The sequence below is a fragment of the Myotis yumanensis genome, unplaced genomic scaffold (assembly GCF_028538775.1).
Source record: "Myotis yumanensis isolate MYYU_CA2020_CCGP unplaced genomic scaffold, mMyoYum1.0.hap1 SCAF_4, whole genome shotgun sequence".
In the NCBI taxonomy this organism is placed as follows: Eukaryota; Metazoa; Chordata; class Mammalia; order Chiroptera; family Vespertilionidae; genus Myotis; species Myotis yumanensis.
The window spans coordinates 30,965,928-30,993,264 of NW_027223755.1; the positions used below are offsets into that span (position 1 = coordinate 30,965,928).

Genomic DNA, 27,337 nt, shown 5'->3' on the forward strand with positions numbered 1-27,337 from the left:
GACTTGCTTTATGTTTATCACAGTGTCTACCATAGTCTTTGTTATGGGTTGAATTGTGATCCCCAGAAAGATATGTTGACATCCCAGCTTCAAGAACCTCAGAATGTGGCATAATTTGGAAACTGGGTCTTTGCAGATGTAATTAGTTAAGATGAGGTCATACCTTAATCCAATATAACTGTGTCCTTACAAGACAATGGCCATGTGAAGACAGACACACAGGGAGAATGCTATGTGAAGACCGAGTCAGATATTGCAATATAACATCTATAAGCCAATGACTGCCACCGTCACCAAGAAGCTAGGAGAGAGGTATGGAACAGACTCTCCTTCAAAGCTCTCAGAAGTAACCAACACTACTGACACCCTGATTTCAGCTGTCTATCTTCCAGAGCTTTGCGACAATAAATTTCTGTTGTTTTAAGCTGCCTAGTTTGTGGTGCTTTGTTACAGCAGTCCGAGGAAACTGACATAGTAGAAAACATGCAGAAGGGGTTTAATAACACTGTTCGCATTGAATTGAATTACTGATACTTCAGAGAGAGAAAAGTAGGCACAACAGATCCATTCTGTTTTTAAATTTTCTTTTAGAAATCTGACAACGTGTATTAAGAAGCATAAAAACAGCCATAATTGTCAACAAAGTAATTCCACTCCTGGAACACTATCATAAGGAAACAAATCCCAATTTGTTCAATGACATATCTGCAAAGATAAGTAGTACTATAACTTGGGTTGTTTATAATTTGCTGCTAATATATCTGTCCACAAATAGAGGATCAGTTGAGTAAATCTCGTTGTAACTACTGGAATACTATAATGCAAACACCAGGACTTTTGGAAATTCTGTAAAATGAAAAATGCTTACTATTTGTTATATGGAAAACACTGAATACTAAAATTCTATAGGGAGTGATTTAGGAAAACATATATAGAAAAAAAGGAGAGAGACCAAGGTAAAGTGGCAAAAAAATTCACTGTGGTTAAAGTATAGTTGGTAGGTCAGAACTCTCTCCTTTGCTCCCTAATCTCACAATTTTGGTACCTCCTTCCAGTTTTCTTTTCTCTTCTCCTTAAACCTCCCCAAGCAAAGGCAATTCTTTCCTGACAATGCCTCTTGGGATTGATCCAGGCCCATGTCGCCTTATATAGAGGTGTTTTGGGAAAAGATTCCTATTTGGCCTGTCTGCAGACTCATCCAACTGTCATGTCTACTGGCAGAATAGGACAGTCATTCTACGGCCAAATATATCTGAGGTGGTAATCTCTTCATTTGTGTCGTGTGTGCTTTTATGTATATGTTATTTTTTTTTTTTTCAATAAAAACGGATTTGTTTTTTGGTAACTTACTGTGGTTTCATATCTTGTTTTGCTAAAATAAGATTAGGATTCATGGTTCTCTGTGGATATGGTCCTACTCCATTACACCTCTGAGTGTAACGTTTATTAGCCGAGATAACTGGGTTCCTGTTCTCTGCCAATATGGTCCTACTTCATTACACTTCTAAGTGCAATGTTTAGCCAGAAAAGCTGGGTTTCTGTCCACAGACTGGAGTTGGCAGAGGCTTTTCTCTTCTTCTACAATGCCTGCCAATGCCTGCATGGCTACCAATGCAAATTCCTCAACATCCTGTAAAACCTGGCTTAAAAAATTTCAAAGTTTCCCTCCATCAGCACACCCACCTATCTGTGCTACCTTAATTCATTGATCATACTCTGCAAACACCTATCAACCAACTAGTAGTTATAAGGGCTGAAGATGTAATTTCCTAAGTTGTTCACAATCTTTTTGTGGACATCAAACATTTATGAAAGAAGATAGCCAACAATAGAAAATGACATGTGATAAGTGATAAATGAGTGTTTAGGGAGGGGAGGGAGGGAGACCGGTGAAGAAAGGATGGGGAGGTGGTGAGATTGCTGAAGGCTAGAAGGAAGAAACAAGGAAAAAGTTGAATAGATTTCATGACCAGGAGAGGGGTGTTCGGAGATAGGACCACTAAGTTTGGTCCTAGCTGACTAGGAAAATGGAGGGGGCCCTTGACAGAAATGATATCAACTAGAAATTCTCTGGGACAAAGCAGGGCAAGTCCAAATGGAATATTATAGGCACTGAGTGAGAGATGCTACACTCATACTGAGTAAGACACATGGAAAACATCGATGAGTGTTAAGCTGGATGAGTGGAGGTGCAACAGAAGAGACAAAGTTCTATGAAAAAAAAATTTTTTGGATCTGGGTGTTTTATTAAGTTCTTTGAGCTAAATGCAGATACCTTGGATTCTGGTAAAGCAGTTCCAACAAATAAAAAATAACTAATACTATCTCTCAACTCTAAGATGGGGAGGAGAGGAAGAAAAGAGGTGAGAAAGGCAAAATGTAAGCTTTGTCTCATCAATCATAACAGTTTTGTTTGTTTTTTTAATCTCACCAGCATCTGACAGCATTCAGGCAAAGTCAGCCAGATTAACAAAGAGTGAGTTTGGTGTAACCAGGGAGTGATCAGTAATTATATACACATTATCAAAAAGGTAGCAATGTAAGAAAGTGAGAAAATATGTTAATTTTTACAGCAAGAGAAAATTAGGACTCTCTTAACTTATTAATTATTAATAACAAAGAACATTTAAAGTAGCAGACATTCAGATAATGAGTGTGAGTCCCTTTCTTGGTGCTTACGGGGTCTGGATGTGCTTATGGGTTCCGCAGATGTCAGACACACACCATTTTTTCTCATTCAAGGACAAACGGATTTTTTACACTCACTGACCCTACCAGTGAGATGTGTGTTTTGAGTAGTCTGTCTATAGAATGGATGCAGTTACTCTGCCAGATCACACTAAGTTAGAGGCTTTTGCAGTTGTGGAAACAGAGAAAGAAATGCTCTCACATTTCCTGACCAAATTGCTAGAGTCCCTATGTGTCTTGGGGTTGGGGCAATATGTTTTGCTCTGGGAGAGGCATTTAAAATATAGACAGATGTCAGCCATGGCTCTTATCTTCCAGGAATGGACACTATCATCGCAAGCATGGGGTCCTTATGAAATCTTAAAAAGTAGAAGAACCCAAACTAGTACAAAACGACACAAGAAGGAAAAGAGGCACCTGAGAAAGAGTCTGGTGAATGATGCTTGACACAGCTCAGGACTTCAGGAAACCAGCGACCCAGAAAGGACCCGTAGGTGAGACAGTATGCAGTGGTGAACAGCCCCAGGGCTGTACCACAGCCCGAGCCAGAATCCCCTGATATTCCTGCACCCTTGAGCGAGTTACTGTCTCAGTTTCTTCATCCGTGAAATGAGGATCTTGTTGATCATTCACCTCACAGGATCCTTGAGAGGATTAAGAGTTAACACAAGTTCTTAGAGCAGTGCGTGCACATACAGCACTCGCTAACTATCTGCCATTGGAATAAAAGACTTTTTTCAGTCCTCAGTGACCTTGGGGAGAACAATTTCTGGTCAGCAGTAGGAGCAGACATTACAAAGTAAGGTAATTAATAAGCCAGTGAGCGGTAAGAAGGCGGAGGCAGCCACAAAGCATCGATGAATGTCACCCGGTTAAACAATAAGAAATGAAAGAGTACAGGGTTGAGTGAAAATGCTTTCCGAGGGGGTATCTCAGCGAGGAGGAAAAGGCGGGGCTCGCCAAAACTCTTCTCCGGTCAGTGTGGGGCTGGTTTCCCCACCCACACAGGGAGCTGGAAAGGGGAGAGACCGGACCCTTCCAGTCCCGGCCCTCCAGGGAGCCCCAGACAGCGCCGTCCCCGCATCCGGTAAGTTTGAATCAGCGCTGACTGATTGCGGGAGAGGCCCATTTCCTAACGAATGCTCCTCGGGAGACGAAACAACAGGCTTTCCCATTTCCCTCTCCGGTACGACCTGTTCCACGGCTCTGTATTCATCACACCGCTCCTGGGCCAGCAGCCGCCGCCGGGACAGGATGCAGCTGCGGGAGCTAAAGAGGCAGCGCCCCGCTGCAAGAGCTGCGCCCCAAGTTCATTCCGGTCTCAAGGACACCAAAGCGCCCCAGCGGGGAAGGAAGCAGGAAGAAAGGGGCTCGGGGATTCTGGGGTGTGGCTAGTCGGCCGGATCCCGGAGCTGGGGAAGTGACCTCGGTGGTCAAGGTCGAGCAGATCCTTCCCTCTCCCAGTCCCACCAGCGAGCACCTTTGTCCTCCCGCCGGGAACGGCAAGACCCGCGCCGCGTGGGAGCGCTTAGGGGAGGCGCGCAGCCCGGGGAGAGCCGGTCACCGGGGTCCCTTTGGGACGCGGCGGGGGGAGGCGAGGGGCTCCCGGGAAGCGCACAGGTGAGCGCGGCGGTCCCGCCCTCCCCAGGGAGGGGCCTTTTCCCTCCGCACCGCGAGCCGTGGTGCGGAAACAACCAGCCCGCCTACCCCGACCCCAGGGAGGGCCCTGCTAGGCTCCCCGAGTCTCCGGCACCCGGATCCCAATCCCCGCGTGCAGCACCCAAGTTCCTCCATCAGGCTGCTCCCAACCCCTCGCCTCGGGGTCTCTCTCTTTCCCCCATCTCTTCTCTGCGCCCCGTAAAAGTTTGGCCCCAGCCGGCGGGCCCAGCGCCCCCACTCACCCTGCGGGAAGCGGAGCCGAAGCGCCCGGCGCGCGAGGGAGCAGGGGGTGGCGGCGCGAGCGCGGAGCTCCTCACAGCGGCCCTCGCGCCCTGGCTGCCGACTGAACCGAGAAGGGGAGGAGGCCGCCGGTGGCACCTGCCCACTCTCCCACCCGCTGCGTGACGCGCGCAGCGCCGCCCCCGCCCGCCTGCCCGCCTGCCAGGTACCGGCGAGGGGCGGGGGGCGGAGCCGCCGCGGCCGGGAGGGAGCGGCCGGGAGGGGTGCGCGCCCGGGGGGGGCCCCGCCCCGCCCCGCTCCGCTAGCCCACGCCCAGAGCTTGGCCCGGGACTGGGCACGCTGGCTGCTTTGGGGTATCGGTTCTGGCCGATGGACTCATTACATTTCTTTCCTGGCACAAATGCCAGCACCCGAGGTCATCCCGAGACTTAACAGAAATAATGTGAAGATTGTCCTCAGGCATGATTCAGGAATGACACTAAGAAAATCTGAAATGAGGAAAACCTGGCCAAGGGGGAGGCTGGCGGGGGAGAGGGAGAAATAAGGACGTCCCTGCTCCAGGAAAGGCTATAAGGAGGGTTAATTCTTAATCTAAAATGGAGGCCAGACCCAACCAGGGCGAGAGGACCAATTTGGGTCAGCTTCATCCTCTGCTTATTAAGAGAATTCCTGCAAATAAGGGGGCTCTTAGAGCAATTGTATATAAGCTAACTACTTTCCAGGTTATTAACTGCAACTGCTGCAGGAAACAAAGTCTAGCAAACTTTCTCCTGAACTGCTACTGTTGGATTGGGGAGTGGGGTGAGGATGCACATTACACATATGTATGTACAGGGTACTCTGTTATTTTTTTAACTTACCTGGCCTTGTTTCTGGTTATGGTCTTCTTAAATGCTATTACGTTTTGGAATCATGACATCAGTAGCTGAAAGGCAAAATAGGGGTCCAAAGAAGTGACTGATTTCAAAAGCAAAACCAAGAACTGGGATTGAGTTATTATCCAGAAACCTGAAAATAATCTGAGGAGTCCTGACCCAGGCACCTCGAAAACGTGGCTTGTGGGTTTGTGCTGCACGTTTTAAGCACGGAATCACGATAAATGGTTCAAAATTTTCCGAGAGTGTGGGTAGGGAGGACACTCAGTGGGCCAGAAACATATTTTTCTCACGGGCTTTGGCTTCTGTCACCTAATCCTGCTGCACCGAACATGAGGTTTTAAATGTTTTTTATAAAGCTTTGAGAGCCTACACAGTAGCTGTTGAAAAGAAGACCAAAAAAAAAAAAGGTAAACAAATTTAAGAGAACCTTGAAGTCAAGGATTTCTCCTTCCTTTAAGATAAATGTTGCTTTCATAATAAAAACAGGTGGTTTAAGTAGATTTGGGAAATCTTTTGGGAACTGGAGACAATTGCTTAATGATATTTGCTTTTGAGTCTTTCACTATCAACCAATCTACATATATTTATGAAATTTCAAATATGCAAAAGGTCAAATGGAGTCATTCACTTAACAAACATTTATTGAATGCTACCATGTTCCAGGTCCTGAAGATTCAACAGACAATAAAACAGACACACACAAAATCCTGTTCTCGTGGAGTGTACATTCATTCTACTGGGGACAATAGAACATAGGTGAATAAACAATATTCAGGGTTTTTGTTGTGATAATAAAGAAGGGAAAGAGCTGGGGCCTTTGGAGGTGGGGAGCTGCAGTGTTAACGTGATTAGGGAAGACCTCATTGGAAGTTGGCATTGAGCCAAAATTTTAAAGATGTGAGGTGGCAAGCCTATTTGTCTATCCAGTTTACAGCACTGCAGTCAGGGGGAATAGCAAGGCTAAAAGCCCTGGAGTATTGCCTGAGATAGAACAGCAAGCAGGCCAGAGTGGTTGAACTGGAGAGATTGAGGATAGTAATAAGTAAGGTCAAAGAGGTAAGAGACGCATTTTGAGAAATGACATCATCTGACTGAAATTCTAAAAAGGAGTATCCTGGCAGCTTTGTTGAAAATACTTTTGGAGAGGAAGGTAAAAGGGCAGAAGCAGGGATGATTAGGAGGGTCTTACAAAACCTGGATGAGAGATAAAAGTGGCTTGACCAGGCTAGTAGTTGTAAAGGTGATCAGGTTTTTAAAATATATTCTGAAGGTAATATAACAGGATTTCCCAAGGATCTGATGTGGGGTGTGAGAGAGGAAAAAATAAGTCAAGAATGACTTCAGGGTGTTTTCCATGAAAAGGAAGAGAGCTTTTCTCCATGAGAGGTGGTATACCCCTAGTTGTGGTTGCACGCTCAGCGCCTGCTACTCTGCTAGTCCTTTCACCATGGCGGCAATATTTTTGAGGTGAAAGACATTGACCCAGAGGGCAAGAAGTTGGACCAAGTGTCTTGACTACATTGTGAGAGTGAATCTTTCATGATGGACCTTATCTTAGATGTAAACATTCAGATTTACCCTGTAGACTTGGGTGAGAAGTTCCGGTTGGTCATAGCCAGTACCTTGTGTGAAGATGGTACACTGGATGATGGTGAATACAACCCCACAGAGGATAGACCTTCCAGGGCTGAGCAATTTGAGTGTGTAAAGTATGGAGAAGTATACAAGATTGAGGGAGATGAAAGCAGCAACATGTTTCTCTGCCTACATGTTCTATGGGGGCCTGTTCATGAGGCTGCAGGGTATTGCCAACATCCTGCATGTATTTGAAGTAGATTCCAGAGTTTATCAGATGAAGAAACTGGCCTTCTGAACCACCTGGGAAGCCTAACTTCCTCCCATCTATGCCTTTCCAATATACTTCCAACATCCTGAGGCTGCTACCATCATCCCTTGCTTGGATTATAACAGACTATTAACTCTTCATTGCTTCTGTACATTGCTCCTTTTCAACCAATCCCCACACTGACACAGGAGTGATCCTATTAAAATCAAAGTCAGATTATGTCTCTCTCCTGCTCAAAAGCTTCCAATGGCTTCCCATATCCCCTCCAGGGACCTACAAGGCTCTTCTTAATCTCACATCATCTCCTACCATTATCCCCCTAATTACTCTTCCCTATTTGCCTGTCTTGCTGATCCTTGGACATTCTATTTATGCTCCTGCTTCACTTGATGTTCCTTTTATGATGTCTGCATAGCTAGCTCCCTCATTTCAGCTCATTACTCAAAATTCCATCTTTTTCAGCGAGGATTTTCCTGGCTGCCCTATCTAAAATTTAATACTGTTTTATACCCCCATTTACCATTCCCTTTCTCTCTCTCTCTTTTCTCCTGCACACTTTTCAATAACATATTTGACTTTCATATTTAACATAGTTTTTTTCCTTCATTTCAGTATAAGATCATATCTTCTCATCTTTTAAAAACTGCATTCTTCTCATTCCATTTCCGTTTATTCAGTCTCAATTTTATTTATTTTTTTCTGAGTGAATGAATTAACTTAATAAAAACATTTGAGAAATGCATATCTTTTTATTGTATTCAGTCTCAATTTTAAGGTCATGCTAATAATATCTATTCTCAATGGAAATATTTGAGCATAGCAAAATGGTCTGTTTTCTTCACTGGCACATAGTTGACATCCAAGAAAATGGAAACATGTATGCACATAAAAACTTGTATACAAATAATCATATCAGCATTATTCATAATAACCAAAAAGTGGTAACCCAAATGACCATCCACTAATGAGCTAATAGATATAATGTGGTATATCCATACAATGGAATATTATTTAACATGAATGAATCTTGCAATCATGTTGGATCACAAGTAGGAAGCTAATAGAGGGTATGAGAGTAATAAGAAAGTGCCTAGTTTCTTGATGGTCCTTGAACCAGCACACCAGCCTAGGACTGCCTTCCTGGGCTTTTATTTTAAAAAATGCATTTAGTCTGGCAGATGTGGCTCAGTGGTTGAGCATTGGCCTATGAACCAGGAGGGTACATGCTGGGGTTGTGAGCTCGATCCCGATCCCCAATAGAGGGTGTGCAGGAGGCAGCTGATCGATGATTCTCTCATCACTGATGTTTCTATCTCTCTCTCCCTCTCCCTTCCTCTCTCTGAAACAATAAAAACACATTTAAAAAAAATAAATGCATTTATGTTTTATTTAAGTGATCATGGATTATCAGATAAACCTAATCCTAATTTATAAAAACTGCTGCCTTTGGGCAGTTGTTTTCAGGTTTATCATAATTCCCACCACTACCTAATGTCTCCCTAGTACTGACTGGGAGCTACCAGGTATTGTCACATCACACTATTTTTCTCTCCATCAAAAATGAATGAATGAAAGACAGACATAGCCATGTGTTTCATGGCAAGTGGAAGAGTGCATGTCACTGTGGAAGAAGAGGCTCTTCCTACATGACTAATACTGCACAGCCACTATTGGTGCACATCGTACTAAATGTACTTGACTTAAGAAGCTGTTATGAAAGTAGCCACAGTAAGAATTATGACCAGAATAGCAAAGACACGTAATGACAAATTAACTTAATAAAAAACTTAATGGACTGAAAATCACAGTTGTGATAATGGTGTAAAATGTATTAAGTGAAAAATTTTTCTTGGCGTGAAAACCTGTTGCCAATGATGGGATTACAAAAAGGTTGATTGCAGCATGTATTGCTTCCTGAACAGAAACTAACACTTGCAAATCTGAGTTTAAACAGGTATAACATTTCCTAGCATGTTGAAGCCATGCGGAAGGGGCTTATAGTACAAATTGCATGAAATAGTTAAATCGTTCATATTCTCCCCTACCCCAGCCAATGAGAGTACAGATATAAAACATATAAACACCACTCAATTAGCTATAGTTATTTGTGATGTCCAAAGGTTTTAACTGTTTGTCTAACTTTTGGACATCGTGCGAATAATGGGTATACCAGGAAATTCTTTTTGTGTAATGAGTAAAGTGGGCAAACAGGACTGTAAGAGGTGATCCAGCAAGTCACTACTGACACTGGACTTGTTTTACAAAACTTAAATCCATGGTGGCAGTTTGCACAAGTCACACAACATGTTTATTTCACAATCATATTTAATTTAGAAAAAGAGAATGTCACAAATGCAGTAATTAATACTATGAAACAATAGACTGCCATGGTTTGCACAACAGGAGACGTGTCAAATCAATGTGGTGCGAGACCAAAGAGATTTTTTTGGATAGATATAAGAAATTGGTTTGTGTTTTCTAAAGAAAGGGTCAGCTGATCCATTAGTGAAGATTTAGTCAAAGACTGGGACTTTGGTTGACATTCTATACACTCCATTTCTCTATAAGTGTGTTCACAACCAGTTACATAAACAAATCATCCATTTATTCATTCCATATCTAACCAAATTGTGCCTTTATGAAACTAACTTAACCAGGAAAAATACGGCCTGTTTTTTTTCTCACCTGAGGAAATGTTTTCCCATTGATTTCTAGAGAGTGGAAGGGAGAGAAGGGGGGAGAGAGAAATATCAGCGTGACAGAGACACCTCAATTGGGTGCCTCCCACACTTGTCCCTACTGGAGCTGGGGAATCTGCAACTGAGGTACGTGCCCTTGACCAGGAATCAAACCTATGACTCTTCCCTCTGTAGGCCGACAGTCTAGCCAATCTAGCCAGGGCTGGCCCATTTTCACATGCAGAAATCATTTTCCAGAAATCTAAGTGATGATTACCCTTTGTGGAGCTAAGAGCTGAATTCTAAAAAAGTTATTTGATTTCAAATAAATATTTGTAAAATGGAACAAACTTGCCTTTTCTCAGTTAATATTGATAATGTGAATAAAGAGTTAATGTAAGTTAGCATGCTGAAGTGTAGGTATGAAATCTAACCATGAATTGAATTATATAAACAGCTCAGATATGTTAAATATATAAAAAATTTACTGAGAAATCTATGTTTTGGAAAAACCCTATCTGTGAAAAACTGTTACATTATTCACTTGAATAAAATGAATATTGCTCTAAAATAACATAGGAAAAAATGTCACATTTCTCTAGTTCAAGATAAAAATAAATAAATAATAACCAAAATATGTACTTTTAATTGGGTATTTGAATTTTACATCAGAAAATCTAATCTCTAAAATTATGTATTTACTATGTTATATGCTGACATCAAAATGTCATAAAGGGTATGACTATAATTCTTATATTTGGTTCTTGTTATCCCCACCCCTTCACTTATTTACCATGTCCTCCTGCCTTTTGTAAGCATCTGAGATTATGAGCCCTTATCTTTCCTTCCCTACATTCTTTCTGGGTACAAAGCTAATCAATGACCTGAAATATGTAAAATTTCCAGAACTATCTGTCATATTTCCACGATTGGGGGTGGGGAGGGAGAGAGACACTAGAGAAGAAAGCCCAGAAACCTTAGAGCCTAAGGCAATGGGGAAATTCAGTCCAACCATATTACCAGGTAGGAATGGGCTAGTTTGAGAAGACCATATTAAGAAATCTAGCCCTGACCGGTTTGGCTCAGTGGATAGAACGTCAGCCTGCAGGCTAAAGGGTCCCAGGTTCGATTACAGTCAAGGGTATGTACCTTGGTTGCGGGCACATCCCCAGTAGGGGGCGTGCATGAGGCAGCTCATCGATGTTTCTAACTCTCTCTCTCTTCCTCTCTGTGAAAAATCAATAAAATATATTTTTTAAAAAAATCTAAACTCAAGGTTTCAAAGTTCCCCTAATTTTGTTTAGCTATTGAGAATCACAAAGCTAGTCTCCAGTATAACTGCAGCCCTCTAAAGGACTCAGGGAGGATCTATGTTCGTGTACAGGCTTGTAGCAAATAGGACCCCTTGCCATTTTGCAAGAAAACGGCTACATTATTAAAGTAATACCCAGTTATTAATTAATATTTAATACACTTAAAATTTCATACATAGTAAATTATAAAAATAACACAATTAAGCACTTTATTATTTGCAAATTGTGAGTGGAGTTGCTTTGCAGTTAAGTGCTTGTTAATGGTGTGGTTTCACTGATTAATTCAATAAATAAATACATATTTTTGCATCTACTATTTGCCAAGCAGTGTTCCAGGTGCTGAAGATAAGCAATAAACAAAACAGACAAAACCCCTGCTCTAAGAGTGTACATTCTAGAAAGAAGAGGAAGACAAAATAAATATGCAGACAATGTCCCGTAGAGGTGACATTTCAGAAAATTTTGGTAAGAGCTCAGACCTCAATAATCTTGAGATTTTTAAATGAGTTCTATTAGTTGAACAATTCGTACATGTCAGAACTTTATTTCAACTTTGTAAAGTGTATTTTATTACCTTTCTTCAAATAAGGAAATTAGCTCAGGGAGGCTAAGCAATTTGCTGAATAAAACAGCTTAAATGGTGGTGGCTCCATAATAACTTAGATGGAAACTTTAAAAGTTTTAGTTTAGGCAAAACAGCTTGCTCCTTCCATTAGAATTTGAATGGTCATTCAGTATAATTCATGAAACTTTTATAAAGACACTTCACCTTTGCCTTCAATGAATGTCAATTAATCTTGACTATACGCCTCTATGTATTTCACACAGTGAATGCCACTTAAAAATGCTTTCTAAATATTTCAATGTGTGATTCTGGAGCGAAATGAACTTAACAATTTTCTATTCCAGTTTTCTGCCCCCTTCCTTTTTTAACTAATGAGTAAAAGAAAGTAAAAATATATTATTCAAATTTATATTTTTTTTGAATACTTGTCGACTTGGTAGTAAAACTAAGGCTCAGGTCTTCTGATTTCCAGTCCACTGTTTATTATTTATTTCTTTGTGAAGCCATTACAATTACTTTTCATAATGTTACCATCTTTAATGTTCATAGTGATTGCCACTGAGTTATTTTAAATCTTTTATCCATAGTATTTACTGAAACTGACAAAATTTTGCATATAAAAAATATATAAAAACATTAAAACAGGAAATTGAAATAGATAACTGAACTTTCAAAGACTTATTCCAGAATATTATTTCCTTAAAAAAAAAGATAATATTATTTCCTCATTTTAGCATAACTTAAAACAGTATATTTATATAGAGACATACAACAATGGATGATGCTGGGGAGTGCAAACCACTGGGAAGTAGCAGCTCTCCTGCCCCTGCTGTTTAAACAGGAAGGTGTTATCAGGCCCTAATTTAGTGCTGTAGCTAATTCCAGCCACAAACAATGACATGAACAAAAGAGAAGCCACTTGAGACAGTCATTTTTTGCCTTCAAGAGTTGACCACCAATGCCAAGGAAACAAAGCCACTGGCCAGGCCTAAGGTTACAGCCCTATTAAATAACCATTGGCAGAATGTCAAGGCATTAAGAGGAGCTTGGTCTTAAACACTGCCTCACTTGTATTTTTAGTGACAAATAACAACCCAGGTTAGAATTCTAGCATTCATTTCTTTGTAAGCCCCGAGAAAGCATAGCCTAGGAGAGCCACATTAACCCATGAAAAGGTTTATGAGCACCTGCATGAGTTTAAACAGGAGTAGTTAGTCAGGAGGATACAGGGCATTTGTAGATTCCTACAGAGAATTAAGAGGTGGAAACAGGGTTGTTTATTATTTTCTCGTTTTTTCTATTGTCTACTTAAAAAAAGTAGAAAGTAAAGAACTATACTTCCTATATTTGAGTTTTTTAATTAATTGTAAAGTATAGACTTGATAGGAAGTTTAGTTTCAATTGGGTCCCATATTACCGTAAGATGAGCAGCTGTCTGGTCCATGGACAATTTGGATAATGGGTCCCAGGAAAGTATGTGTCCTTTACCTGACCTCCAGCCTTTCTGGGATGTAGGAATGATAAAAAAATTATAAAGATAGGTGAAGATATTCTATAAAGGTCTCATATATAAGTCTTTATGTACAGTGAGGCAATGTGCAACCTATAAGAAAGGGTAATGGGAAAGTTTTTTAAGTTGATGTGAGGTATAAATTGGACAAGGAGCTTTGACTTAAGAGCAAGATAGAACCCCATTTAAAGGTCTACTTACCTGACTAAAATTTAAAAAGAAGTTGTTTGAGAAGACCAGATGTATCTCAATTAAACTGGCTATTTGGGACCTTTAAGGGAGATGGAAGTTCTATGAATACCTTTTCTGAGAGACTAGCATTGTGTATTTTGAGAAGTAAAATGTGTCTTGGTAATTATCAGTCATGTCTGTAACCCCAAAAGTAATAGTGTGTCCTGGCAAGGCTTTGTATTGTGGCCTTAATACATTGAAGATGTGTGATTTTATTTGTATTTTGGATATCTGGGAGGCAAGGGTCCCACAGTTGGTTTTTTCTATTCTCCTGAAAGGGGCAATTTTAGGCAATGGCCCAATTGTTTGTAATAAACATGAAAAAGGGGCTACTTGTTGGCCAGGACATCCAGCACTAAGATGACTGCCTAAAGTTTGCCAAGTGTGTTTTTTCTTGGTTCCCATCCTTTATTAAGGACATCCTGGCTAAGATGAAAATCTGCATTCCACTGAGCTCCATCATGTATGATGGTTAGCTGTGCTGTGTGCATAGTCTATGTACTCCCATTGCTATTCATTCAGTGAATCCCAAGTGGCTTCCCAGGTAGCCATGTGGACTAGGGGTGGCATCCTCTAGTACCATGGCATCTGGCAAGAAACAGAGGACAGGGAAAACCACATCCTCCTGCTGGTGGAATATGCCAGAGAGCACATGTTTGGCTCCATCCTGTCTTAAAGAGGCCTCAGGAGCTGTGCTGCCTTTCTGATGTGCAGTTTCCATGACCCATAACTAATAGGCAGCTGGTTATGGAAGGTCACAGCAAGAGCCTCTGTTTTCCAGAGAACCCAGCATGTACTTCATTTGTTGTTTTAACAGAGTACAGAATGAGGCTAACAAGGGCAGTTTCTTACATCAGAAGCCCTTGGGTAACTTATAGCCATCCTAAGTGGTCCAGAGACTCCAGGAGGCAACAAGAGGTAGCCAGTCTCTTGAGGGGTCTAGCAGGAGTGCCTGTTGATTTTAATTTGAAAGTAAAAATTGTAAATAATGTCATCAGAACCCCTTAAGTACTAAAAGATATTGGACCTGTAGATCCTAAATGATTGTATCAAATGAATCTCATTGGAGGAGGATATCATCCATGTAATGTCATACCTGTTTCTGGAAGAAGGTGGATTCAGTGGAGATCCTATCTGCAAAGAATGTGTGCAAAGCTGTTAAAGTACCCAATGGGTAGCCTGGAAAAGGTGCATTGTGTCACTTTGAGGTGAAGACAAACTGCAGCTAAGAGGCTGTTGAAATAAGTACTGAACAGAACACGTCAGCCAAATCTGCAAGAGCAAAATATGTACCAGCTGTTGATTGAACAGAGTCAGTAATTTTAATAATATTGGATACTGGGTATGAGGGCCACAATGGATATCAACATCATAGTGATCCATCATAAGGGTCCTTTTTATCTTTTTGTCATATAAATTAATTTGTATGTTAATCTATAATAATAAAAACATAGTATGCTAATTAGACCAACATCCTTCTGGATGAAGCCAGGGCTGCGAGGGAAGCCCGGGTCCTGGGTGCCAGAGGGAAGCCAGTGCCGACAGCCGAGGGAAGTAAGGCCTACTCTTGCACAAATTTCGTGCATCGGGCCTCTAGTTTAGTATAAACATTTTGGGCTTCTAATTGGATCAAATTATAAAATTTTGTTATTATATATGTATTTATTACTTAATTGCCTTTTATTTTCTCCCCTTGTAGCTAGGGGTCTGATTTTGTTTGTTTTTAAATCAGTAAGTCATCTAGGATTAGAACTATGTTTGCTCAACTGGCATTTGCCTATTGCCTAAGATTTAAAGTTCCTGTTTTTCCCTTTGGGCTTATAGTCATCAAAAGTAGCCATCTTTTTTCCTTTGTTTTCTTCCTTTTTCAGGCTTTTGCTCCTGAAAGTACAGCACATCTTTACTTTTTTTGTCTGGCTGATAAGAGGGAAAGGGGAGAGGCTAAAGGAGCCAGGTACCTTTAGGCAACCTCTCACTGGGAAGACATGACTCCTATCTACAGAATAATCATCTCTTCCTCAAACCCTGCCTTTTTTTGAGAGAGAGAGGAAGAGAGAGAAACATCAGTTGGTTGTTTCCTGCACATGCCCTGACTGGAGATCAAGCCCGCAACTGAGTATAGGCCCTTGACCTGGAATCAAATCAGTGACCTCTGGGTACATGGGATGACACTCCAACCAACCAACACTCCAGTCACAGGGATAGGCCAGGGCACCCCACTTTTTTATTTTTAACAAAGTATTTTACAATGGCTTGTATTTCTAGGCAGCTAAACCTTTTTTTCTTTGGATGTTTACCTGATAAGCTTCTGGTGGTGCCCAGTGGCCTTTGCTGTGAGCTATGTCCCCTTCCCTAGAGTGTCCCAATCAACCTTAGGTGAACTAGGAAAGCAATGGTGGCATTAGCTCTATTTGTGCATGAGACCCTTTGCATACTGACAAGCAGCAGCTCTTAGGAGAACCCATGCACATGTGGCAGAAGAAGTAAGGGAGTAGAGGGAGGAGAGGGGTTTTCATGAAATGACAGCATGTTGAATATCCCGTTATGTGTAACAAAGAGATGCTTGGAAGAATGCCACTAAAACGTCAGTGGTGGTTATCTCAGTATAATTCTGCATGACCAACACATTTTTTTGGGAAAATTTTTTATGTTGCATGAATTTTTTGCAATGAACATGTATACCGTCATCTCCTGGTATTTGTAGGGAATTGGTTTCAGGACCCCCCATGAAAACCAAAATCTAAGGATGCTCAAGTCCCTTATATAAAATGGTATAGTACACACATCTTCCCATTACTTTAAGTCATCTCTAGATTACTTCTAATACCTAATACAATGTAAATGGTTGTTATAATGTATTATTAGGGAATAATGACAAGAAAAAAACTGTATGTGTTCAGTACAGACACAACCATCATTGGCCTAATTAGTAACAATGTTAGTAACAAAATAACTTTCTTTTTTGGGGAATATTTTTGATTCACAGTTGGCTGAATCTACTGATGTGAAACCCAGAGATGTGGAGAACGGACTGTATTTATATAACTAGGAAGAAGCAATATACTCTCTTGGGTTCTGACCTAGTTTGCAGAGACATTGCTAAACGCACCAAAAAGGTCAGAGTCGTTGGTAAATATGGGACCCGTTATGGTGCCTCCCTCAGGAAAATGGTGGAGAAAATTGAAATCAGCCAGCACGCCAAGTATACTTGCTCCTTCTGTGCAAAACCAGGATGAAGAGGTGAGCTGTGGGGACCTGGCATGAGAACAGTAGCTGGTGGTGCCTAGACCTACAACACTGTTTCTGCTGGCACAGTGAAGTCTGCCATCAGAAGACTGAAGGAATGGAAAGGCCAGTAGAAGCTGCACAATTTGAAACATTACTAGCCTATAATAAATGGGTTAATTTATGTTTAAAAAAAAGGAAGCAATACAGTTATTTGCAGTTTGAAGGAAGATTTATTTTTTTCTTAAAAGTAAAAAAAAAAATTCCAATTTCAATAGCATTTTCAAAAGTAATAAGCCTCCTATCCTCACCAAGGGGAACGGGGAAGTGAGAGTAATAGCTTAAGAAAATCAACAATAAAGTAAATGTATATAAAACATCTGTCCAGAAAGGTTTAATATGAGGTCTAGCACTTACACACTCAAAAACTCGACAACTGTATACTTGATATTCAAGCTCATAAAAACTTCTTTTACATGTTTCTTGCTGATAAGAACCAGGAAGAAAGGAAATAAAAGATTAGCTTTATGATAATAACTTATGGTTGACACAAAAAAGAGTAGACAGTAAACTAGAAATTTTATGACATTTCACGTTTAAGCCTGGTTCCCTGTCAGGAAATTTTCTGTCTTGATGAATGAAGTAGAACTTGGTCACATCTTAACAAGATTCAGAGAAAGGAAGTTCAAGTGTGAGTACAAGCTGCCATCTGCTGTGTTAAAATAAAGGCAACATGGGATTTTCCCCAAGTTAAAAAAATTCCTGTGGTGAACTTTTTGGATTATGGGAAGAACTGAATCCAAAAACATTTAACATAAAGCTAGACAACAGTCAACTAAATGAAATCACTACAAAAACCAAATACATGAATAAGAAAGAATAAAACATTTTTATGCTAACTTTTCAACTATTATTTTTGATACAGTCATCCTCAGTAAAACTGTCCTTGAAAGTGAAAATTAACAGACTGATGGTGTAGCCAGTAGAAAGTCAGTTAACCACCAGTTGCTCATCCTCAGAGAAAGCATCACACAGTCCGCTCAAGACCCCACATGGGGTGCTGTGACTTATCTCCTTGTACTATAGCAATAGGGGTTGCCCTAGGTCACAGCAATTGGGATCAAGAGATATGTTTTGATTACATATACTATATAGAAGTCTGTTTTAGGATTTCATGAAAATACTAACCACATATTTTGGTTGTTGTTAATCCTCACCTGAGGATATTTTTCCATTTAATTTTAGAGAGAGTGGAAGATAGGGGCAGAGACACAGAGAGAAACATCAATGTGAGAGAGACACATCGATTGGTGGCCTCCTGCCCACATCTGGACCAGGGCTGGGGATCTAGCCTGCAACCAAGGTACATGCACTTGACTGGAATTAAACCCATGATTCTTCAGTCTGAGGGCTGATGCTCTATCCACTGAGCCACACCAGCTAGGGCAATACTAATCACATTTTAAAATATGAGGAGAAAAATCATCCAAATTCAGAGCTAATTTAGCTATCACTGAACAGTTAAAAAAAAAAAAAACTATAACAGTCCATTTTAAAATTTTCATTAATAGAGATACAAAGGTACTTAGGATTGACATTCATCCTTCCTCATCACTGCTGCTCCAGGCATCTTCAAATGCTGGATTTAAATGTGATCTGGTTGAGGTCTAAAAAGGAGGGAAAGAAAGATTTGATTAATCTATCTCATGATTTTAGGTTCACAATATAGTTATGAAATATATCAGATAAAAAACAATTAGATATTTTGAAAGAAACAATTGTTAATTATAAAACAAAGGTAATGTAAGAAACACCCCACATACTATCCTATATAATAAAGAGTAATATGCAAATTGACCATCACTCCAATACACAAGATGGCCACCCCCATGTGGTCAAAGATGGCCACCACAAGATGGCCAGCAGGGGAGGGCAGTTGTGGGTGATCAGGCCAGCAGGGGAGGGCTGCTGGGAAGGACCAGCCCTGCAGGGGAGGGCAGTTGAGGGTGACCAGGCCTACAGGGGAGGGCAGTTAGGGGCGACCAGGCCTGCAGAGGATGGCAGTTGAGGGTGACCAGGCCTGCAGGGGAAGGCAGTTAGGGGTGACCAGGCCTGCAGGGGAAGGAAGTTGGGGGCAACCAGGCCTGCATGGGAGGGCAGTTGGGGGCAATCGGGCTGGCAGGGGAGCAGTTAGGCGTCGATCAGGCTGGCAGGGGAGTGGTTAGGGGGTATCAGGCTGGCAGCCAGAAGTGGTTAGGGGCAATTAGGCAGGCAGGCAGGTGAGCGGTTGGGAGCCAGCAGTCCTGGATTGTGAGAAAGATGTCCGACTGCCTGGTGGGATCGGGTGTAAACGGGCAGTTGGACATTCCTCAAGGGGTCCCAGACTGGAGAGGGTGCAGGCTGGGCTGAGGGACAACCCCCCACCAGTGCACAAATTTTGTGCACCAGGCCTCTAGTATAAGATAATGTAATTTCATTTTAAATAGGCATACCAGACTTTATCCAAATTATCTACATTTCCCTCAAAGCAGGTACCTCACAACACATACATAACATGTGAGCTCATGAGAGTGTGTGCATGGGCACTCGTGCGCCACACACACACACACACACACACACACACACACACACACCATGATGCTATTGCTTAATGTATTTCTGCAACTCTTTGGAATTACCTGGAGAAAGTAACAAATTACCATCCATATAGCTAAGACTGAAATCAGGTCTACAGTCTGACTAGACAACTTTATATTGTTTGGATGGACCTGACTTTTATAAATAAGCAAATATCCAAAAGTGAAGAAAAAAGTATTCATCAACCTGAGTAATACCATTTTTGGTTCAAAAAGTAATTTGGGCTACTAATCTGTGAGGTTTATTTATTTATTTTTTTATGATTGGTAAAGGGGTTCAGAAGCAATGCAAAAATGTGTCAGAAATGGTAACATGTTTGTCATTAGCACTAGGTTTTCCTGGGAGTTTTCTTGGAAAGATAACATGCATTTGGGTGATGTTTATTTAAAACGATAAAACATCACAGTATTCTTACAACTTTAGAGTCATACCTAATAAAGGTAATCAGCAACTAGAGGAATTTTAATTATTTGTGGTATTTTTAAATCAACTCACTTTTTTAGGAAACATTTTAAATGGTTACCTTCTTATTCTCTGGCAAATGACTGAAGGGCTTTAAGATGGTCTCATTTTTTACTTTTTTTTGAGTGTCTGGGCATTATGAGCCAGGTTTACTTCTTATTCTACAGCTTTTACATTTGCTACAAGACCCCAAATTACCAGCAAGACTACTCAAATGATCCTACATGTATTGCTTTTTACAACATACAGCAATATTTTATGATAAGGGTAATCCCTAGTATATGTCTGAGAATGTTCATTTCCTTTTTGATGACCAGGATGACATAATTTTATAGTTCAAACAATGATAATGGTAGAAAAAGCAGACATTCCAGTAAATACCCAAAGTATCAGCCAGGATGGTTGTAGAACAATATATTAATTTAGGTATTCTTTATGGCTGTCCTATAGCTCAGAGTCTATCACTAACCTAATGTTGGCTATTGTCACTATTACTAAACCTAATGTTGACTGTCATCACTTAGGTATACAAACGAAATTCCATTGTACCTCAAATGTCCAGATACCAAACTATTACCAAATTTCAGCTAACTATTCACTTATTCCTTGCAGCAGTCCATGTGTTTGCAAGAGTAGCATACTGAACTGTATTCATTTATTCTTTCATCCAAATGTTTACTGGGTTTATAACTTAACTACTAGGTTATCTAGTGAGAGTTTATTCAAAGATGCATTGTCCTTAAGGGCAAGGTGATTCCTCATCCCTACTCTATCTTTGGAAGTCTTTAACTCTGCCTTACACATCTACCAAAAACATCCCTAGTTGGATAAAGCATATAAAGGTCATGCCTCCAAATTCCATTATGGAAGACCATTATGTAACCTATTAAACATTTAAATTTCATTTGGAGACTCAACAGACAAGTAAAATTATATTTTACTGTATATTATTTTTGAGCAAAGAAACAAAAATAATTAAGTGAAAATTGAAATGTAGTTGTATATAAATGTTACTGTTTATAGTAGTAACAATATAGTAGTAACATTACTTCTTATACTGTAATGTATTATAGGAAGTATATTTTATTGCTAAAAATCACAAATAAAACATCATACTTATAGTTAAAAGCTGCACTAAAAATATGTATGGATGTGGTACACATATTATTGGCTTGGGACCCACTGATCAAGTGTAACTACCAACAGTTTTCTCTACAACATCTCCTCCTGGTGGACATCCTTTCTATGCTTGAACATCTCTACCTTACCAGGTTGCCTGTTCTATTGACAGATAATTGCAAATGTCATGGAGATCGGAAAGCATGAGTTTAGAGTGGATCTAATCCAGGTCCAAAAACTGGGAAAGAAGAACAGAAACAAGCATCTACCACACATACCTCTTGATAAATCCTAAATTTCTTAATGGTCATTACTAGAAAGTCTTCATAGGTAGAATATAGGGTTGTTAGTGTCAGCATGTAATTATACACTTGCATAAATGATAAATAAAACAGTTCTGTATTGTGTGACCCAAAATGAAGTAAGATTCTTGGTGAGAGGTCAGATTTAGACTGTAATGTAGCTGACCTATAGATCTCAGAAAGGAAAAATTGATTAAGAGTTATATAGGCTTGCTTTGACCACACTATTTTAGGAAGAGGAGGCCAAAAGAAGGCAGATTACTGATATAATAAAACAACCTGTCAATTAAATAACAGGATTTATACTTCAAAACCATAAAATTTGTTCCTATTACCCAATACCCATCAAGTTTCTAATGCAGAACTAAATTCCTCCCCTATCTAGGATTTCAGAAGAAACACCCATAATGGATTATATCTTGGTTGATGGGGAAGTAAATCTCACCTAAGGGTGAATCTGAAAGGGATCCTAAAAACGATTTTTGCTTTAATGATATAAACTTGTCTCAGACCACTAATAAATGGCAAAATGGGGGTTCAAATCCAGTTACCTACCAGTTTTATTATTACTTAATTTACCTGGAACTAAAGACTAAGTGAGTGTGTGTATGTGTAGTTGCCTCTCTGGGAAACTGCAGGAGTTATTTATTTTATAGTTGAGATGAAAAACATTTAAATATGAGTTAAACAGTAAATATACATGTCAGGAACAGAGTCTTGTATAGACGGACTTCTCCACTGGGTATCTGTAAAATGATCACATTCATGTTCTACCTACATTCACAGAAATCTTTCAAACTAAAGTTTTGTGAAAACAATCTTAGCACATACCATTTTATATTAATATGAGAATGATTGCTATCTTAAAGTAAAACAGTATATTTTGAAAGATAAGGATTTATAGCTCTAAAACAAAAATAAAGCTAACTTGTGTATCTCTATTTGATTTTCTCTTTATTCAGGTGAACTTCTCATATACAAACATTTTTCTAGATGAGGAGTTCAAACTATGACTACATAATAGGGAAATAAATAATCATAATAACATGCTATCTTTATAAAATAAGCATTTTAGTTTTCTTCTATTGTCCTTTTTCCAAACATACATCATAGTAGATTAACTTTTATTTTTATTTGGTAAATAATTGTTATACTTCCTAACTGGATCTATACTGTTTTAACTTGGATTTAAAGTATATAGTGATTTCCAAACAGCAAGACACAGTAATTAAATAATAATGTAAAATAAATGGCTGAATCAAATTACTTGGCCACATTAAGCTTTCTACAGAAGAATATTCAGTCACTTAAAGCTGCTATGCACTAAAACTAAACAGGGCCATAATAAACCAATTAGACGTGTGATGAAATCTGGAGGTATTCATACAGCATTTGGCCAGCCACTTGAAGATTTGTCATTGTCTTTTTTTTCTCTTTCATTTAGATTAGGGCCAAAATAAAATAATTAACAGGCAATAAGGGGATTAACAGTGCTTGGTAAAATAGTATCTTTGGTATGAAAGATATCACCAGAGATAGCTTGACATAAATGGCCAGTTGCTCAGTGGTTAGAGTGTCAACCCATGGACCAAAGGGTCTCAGATTCAATTCTCCATCAGGATTCAATTCTCTGTCAAGGGCATGAACCTCGGTTGCAGTTTCAATCCCTGGCACCGGAGGTCGCTGCAACACGCGGGAAGCAACCAGTCAATATGAGACACATTGATGTCTCTCTCTCTCACTTTTTCTCTTCCTCACTCTCCCTTTCTCCCTCTCCCTCTTCCTCCCTTTCACTCTCTCAAAAAATCAATGAAAAAAAATATCCGCAGGTGAGGATTAACAACAACAGCAAAAAGTAAAAAAAATACAGAGTTTACTACTTAAGACTAGAAATTCATCTTTGTTTACACATCACATTTTTAAGGCATTTTAGTCATACTGTCATATTTGTACCAATTTATGCTCTAAGATAGGAACTAACAGACTTCTTGCTATGTAAATTGGTAAAATTTGACAGTGTGAAAAAAGAGCCTTAGAAATGTCACCTATTCTATCCAAAGAAGTAATCAGAAATATAAATAATTTATCAACAGATATTTACTTTGATTTGTTAATAATGATGAAAAGAAATGTCTATAAATGAGTAAATATTTATAACTGTGGTACATAAATGACAGAATGCTATATTATTAAAACAATAGTTATTAACAACATGAAAAAGGATTATTGTACAATATTAAGTGAGAAAAGTAGGATACCAAGTTGTATGTCCAAGTAGTATGATATTAAATGTGTTAAAAAAGACACATATGCACAGAAAAAAGAAGTAGTAAATAAAAATGTAAGTAGTAATTAATTCAACTTTTAGAAATTTGTTCCTCTTTTAATATTTTCCTGAAATTGTCAAGTGTCTTATAACAGGCAAATTATTTTTAAAATCAGAAAATAGAAAGAAATGCTTTAAAAGTTTCTCCCACATAAAGTAAATTAATAAACTTTTCTTAATGATTTAGAAGTCACTGTACAAATTTGTACAAATAATATTTACCTCCTCATCATCAGGCACTGGTTCATTTAAGGATGGTACCCAAGCAAGGATATTGCAGTCTCTGCTACCACTGTAAAGTTCCTGTAACACAGAAAGCAAAGATGTGACTGTGAGTTAGTTTAAAGCTGGTACTAATTTGAAACACTTTAACCACTCATATTCAATATAGTACTGGAAGTCTTAGCCAAGCAATCACATGAGAAGAAAAAATAAAAGGTATCCAATTTGGAAAGGATGAAGTAAAATTGTCATTATTTGCAGATGACATGATACTGTAGAGAACCCTAAAGATTCCACACACACACACACAAAAAATACTGGAACTGATAAATTCAGCAAAGGAGTATGATACAATATAAATACCCAAAAATTGCTTGCATTTTTATATACCATTAATGAACTATCATAAAGGGAAGATATGAAAACAATCCCACTTATAATTGCATACAAAAAATAAAATACCTAGGAGTAAATTTAACCAAGGAGTTAAAAGATGTGTACTTGAAAAATTTTAAAACACTGGAGAAATTGAAAAAGACATAAATAAATGGGGATATATACAGTGCTTTTGGATAGAAAGAATTAATACCATTAAAATGTTCATACTAACCAAAGCAATCTAAAGATTCAGTGCAATTCCTATAAAAATGCCAATGGTAATTTTCACAGAACTGGAACAAATAATCCAAAAATGTATATATAAAACAAAAGACCCCAAATAGCCTGAGAAATCTTGAGAAAGAAGAACAAAGGCGAGGTATCATGCTACATGATATCAAACTCTACTAAAAGGCTATATTAATCAAAATAGCATGGTACTGGCCTAAAAACATATACATAGATCAATGGAACAGAATAGAGAGCCCAGAAATAAACTCATCCTTATATGGTCAATTAATATGTGATAAAGAATGTAAGAACATACAATGGGGTAAAGACAGTCCATTCAATAAAAGATGCTGATAAAAGTTAACATGAGGGGGAAAAAAAGAGAAACTAGACAGCCTTCTTACATCATATACAAAAGTAAACTCAAAATGGGTTAAAGAATTAAATACCAGCTTGGCTCAGTGGTTGAGTCAAGGAGTTCAAGGTTCGATGCCTGGTTGGGCACATGCCCGGGTTGTGGGCACATGCCCATGGTAGGGCATACAGGAAACAGCCGATCAATGATTTTCTCTTATCATTGATATTTCTATCTCTCTCTCCCTCTCCCTTCCTCTCTGAAATAAATAAAAACATATTTTTAAAAAAGAATTAAATGTCAGACTCAAAACCATAAAATTCCTAGAAGAAAACATAGGAAGTTAAATCTCTAATATTTCTTGTAGTCATGCTTTTTCTGATATATCTCATTGGGCAAGAGAAACAAAGGAAAACATAAACAAATGGGACTACACCAAACAAAAAAAAGCTTTTGCACAGCAAAGGAAACCATCAACAAAATAAAAAGACAACTTACTGAATGGGAGAAGATATTTGCCGATGATACATCCAATAAGGGGTTAATATCTAAAATTTATAAAGAACTCCTACAACTCACCAATAAAAAATCAAACAATCCAATTTAAAAAATGGACAAAGAACCTGAATAGACACTTCTCCAAAGAGGACATACAGATGGCCAATAGACATATGAAAAGATGATTGACATCAGTAATCATAAAAAAATGCAAATTAAAACCACAATAAAATGTCACCTCACCCCTGTCAGAATAGCTACCATCAATAATCAAGTATTGGTGAGGATGTGGAGAAAAGGGAATCCTCGTGCACTGCTGGTGGGAATGCAAATTGGTACAGTCCATACCGTATGGAGGGTCCTCAAAAAATTAAAAATGGAACTGCCTTATGAACCAGCAATTAAACTTCTGGGTATATACCCGAAGAAACCCAAAACATGAATTTAAAAAAACATATGCATTTGTGTGTTCATTGCAGCATTATTTACTATAGCCAAGATATGGAATCAACCTCAGGCCCATCAATAGACACGTGGATAAAGTGGTGGTACATATATACTATGAAATGAAAAAGCTTCCCATTTGTGACAGTATAGAGAGATCTAGAGGGTATTAGGCTAATAAGTCAGAGAAAGACAAATACCATATGATTTCACTTATATGTGGAATCTAAATAACAAAATAAATAAATAAAATGGAAACAGACTCAGATATAAAACCAGACTGATGGTAGCCAGAGGGGAGGTGAATTGGAGAATTGGGGGGAAAGGTGGATAAATTAAGGTGGATAAATTAAGAAGTACAAATTGATCATGAGGATGTAAAGTACAGCATAGGGAGTATAGTCAATAATATTGTAATAACTGTGTACAGTGCCAGGTGGGTACTGGAAGTATTAGGAGGACCACTTTGTAAAGTATATGATTATCTAACCACTACACTGTACACCTGAAATTAATATAAATACTGAATATAAACTATAATTGAAAAATTACAGCAAAAAAATAAATAACAGCAAAAAATCAGAAAATTCACATTGATATATTACTATCAGCTAATACTTAGATCCCATTTAAGTTGCAACAATTGTCCCAAAAATGACCTTTAGAACAAAAGGGTCCAGTTTAAAAAGCACATGCTGCCCTTAGTTGTCATATCTCTTTACTTTCCTTCAATCTGAACAGTTCTTCAGTCTCTGGCTTTCCTGACCATGACAATTTTAAAGATACACACCAGTTATTTTGTAGAAAGTCTCTCAAATTTTGTCTTACATTTCCTTATAACTGAATTTTGGTGATGCATCTTTGCCAGGAATATCACAGAATTGATGTCCCATAACTAGGATATTAACTTTGATCATTTGATTAAGGTAATGTATGCCAGGTTCTTTGAAGGTAAAAGTACCATTTTGCCTTTTTAATTAATACTTTGTAGTGTGGTACTTTGAGATATGTAAATATCCTATTCTTCATCAGACTTTCAATTTATTAGTTTACTTACTTATACCAGAATGGATTTGTGGATCCTTAATTTAATCAATGGGTTACAAACCATTATTATCTTTATTTATTTTCATGTTGGGTGTATCTTGTTATATTTATGATAGAACTAGAGGCCCGGTGCACAAATTCGTGCACGGGTGGGGTCCCTAGGCCTGGCTGGCGATTGGAGCCAATCGGGGCCAGCCAGGGGAAGGGACCACTGGAGGTTGGCTGTGGGAGCACACTGACCACCAAGGGGCAGCTCCTGCGTTGAGCGTCTGCCCCCTGGTGGTCAGTGCGCATCATAGTGACCAGTCGTACAGTTGCATAGGCTTTTACACATGTAGATTACTATAAGTATCAGTTTTGTTTTCAGACAGTGAGTTTTGTGTAACATTTAATTTGGAAAAGGTTCCTAATGCTAAATGGATGTAAAAGTGCTACTCTCTTTTACTTTTGAGATTATAATTATCTTCTTTTCCCAGAAATCAT

General features: G+C 39.0%; 2 protein-coding genes and 2 pseudogenes across 6 annotated transcripts in view; 2 read left to right on the forward strand and 2 right to left on the reverse strand.

Moving 5' to 3' along the window:
• LOC139008605 (very long chain fatty acid elongase 7) overlaps positions 1–5,534 on the reverse strand; it is a 168,096-nt gene extending 162,562 nt beyond the window's left edge. For 2 of the 3 annotated variants that reach the window (XM_070412019.1, XM_070412023.1), the window contains exon 1: positions 4,590–4,785. The gene's annotated coding sequence lies outside the window, so the exon portion shown is untranslated. Of the gene's footprint in view, positions 1–4,589; positions 4,786–5,447 lie in introns of those variants that run through there. The other variant, XM_070412020.1, reaches the window with a different exon arrangement.
• Positions 5,535–7,007: 1,473 nt separating this feature from the next.
• LOC139008055 (DNA-directed RNA polymerases I, II, and III subunit RPABC3-like) lies at positions 7,008–7,338 on the forward strand (annotated as a pseudogene).
• Positions 7,339–16,625: 9,287 nt separating this feature from the next.
• Positions 16,626–16,967, forward strand: LOC139008439 (large ribosomal subunit protein eL43-like; annotated as a pseudogene).
• Positions 16,968–17,049: 82 nt separating this feature from the next.
• Positions 17,050–27,337, reverse strand: part of ERCC8 (ERCC excision repair 8, CSA ubiquitin ligase complex subunit) — a 36,616-nt gene continuing 26,328 nt past the window's right edge. For all 3 annotated transcript variants that reach the window (XM_070412025.1, XM_070412024.1, XM_070412026.1), the window contains 2 exons: positions 23,902–23,982; positions 17,050–18,500 (listed from right to left, as the gene is read on the reverse strand). In XM_070412025.1, the coding sequence (XP_070268126.1) occupies positions 18,432–18,500; positions 23,902–23,982 (150 nt within the window). In that variant the 3' untranslated portion in view covers positions 17,050–18,431. The remainder of the gene's footprint in view (positions 18,501–23,901; positions 23,983–27,337) is intronic.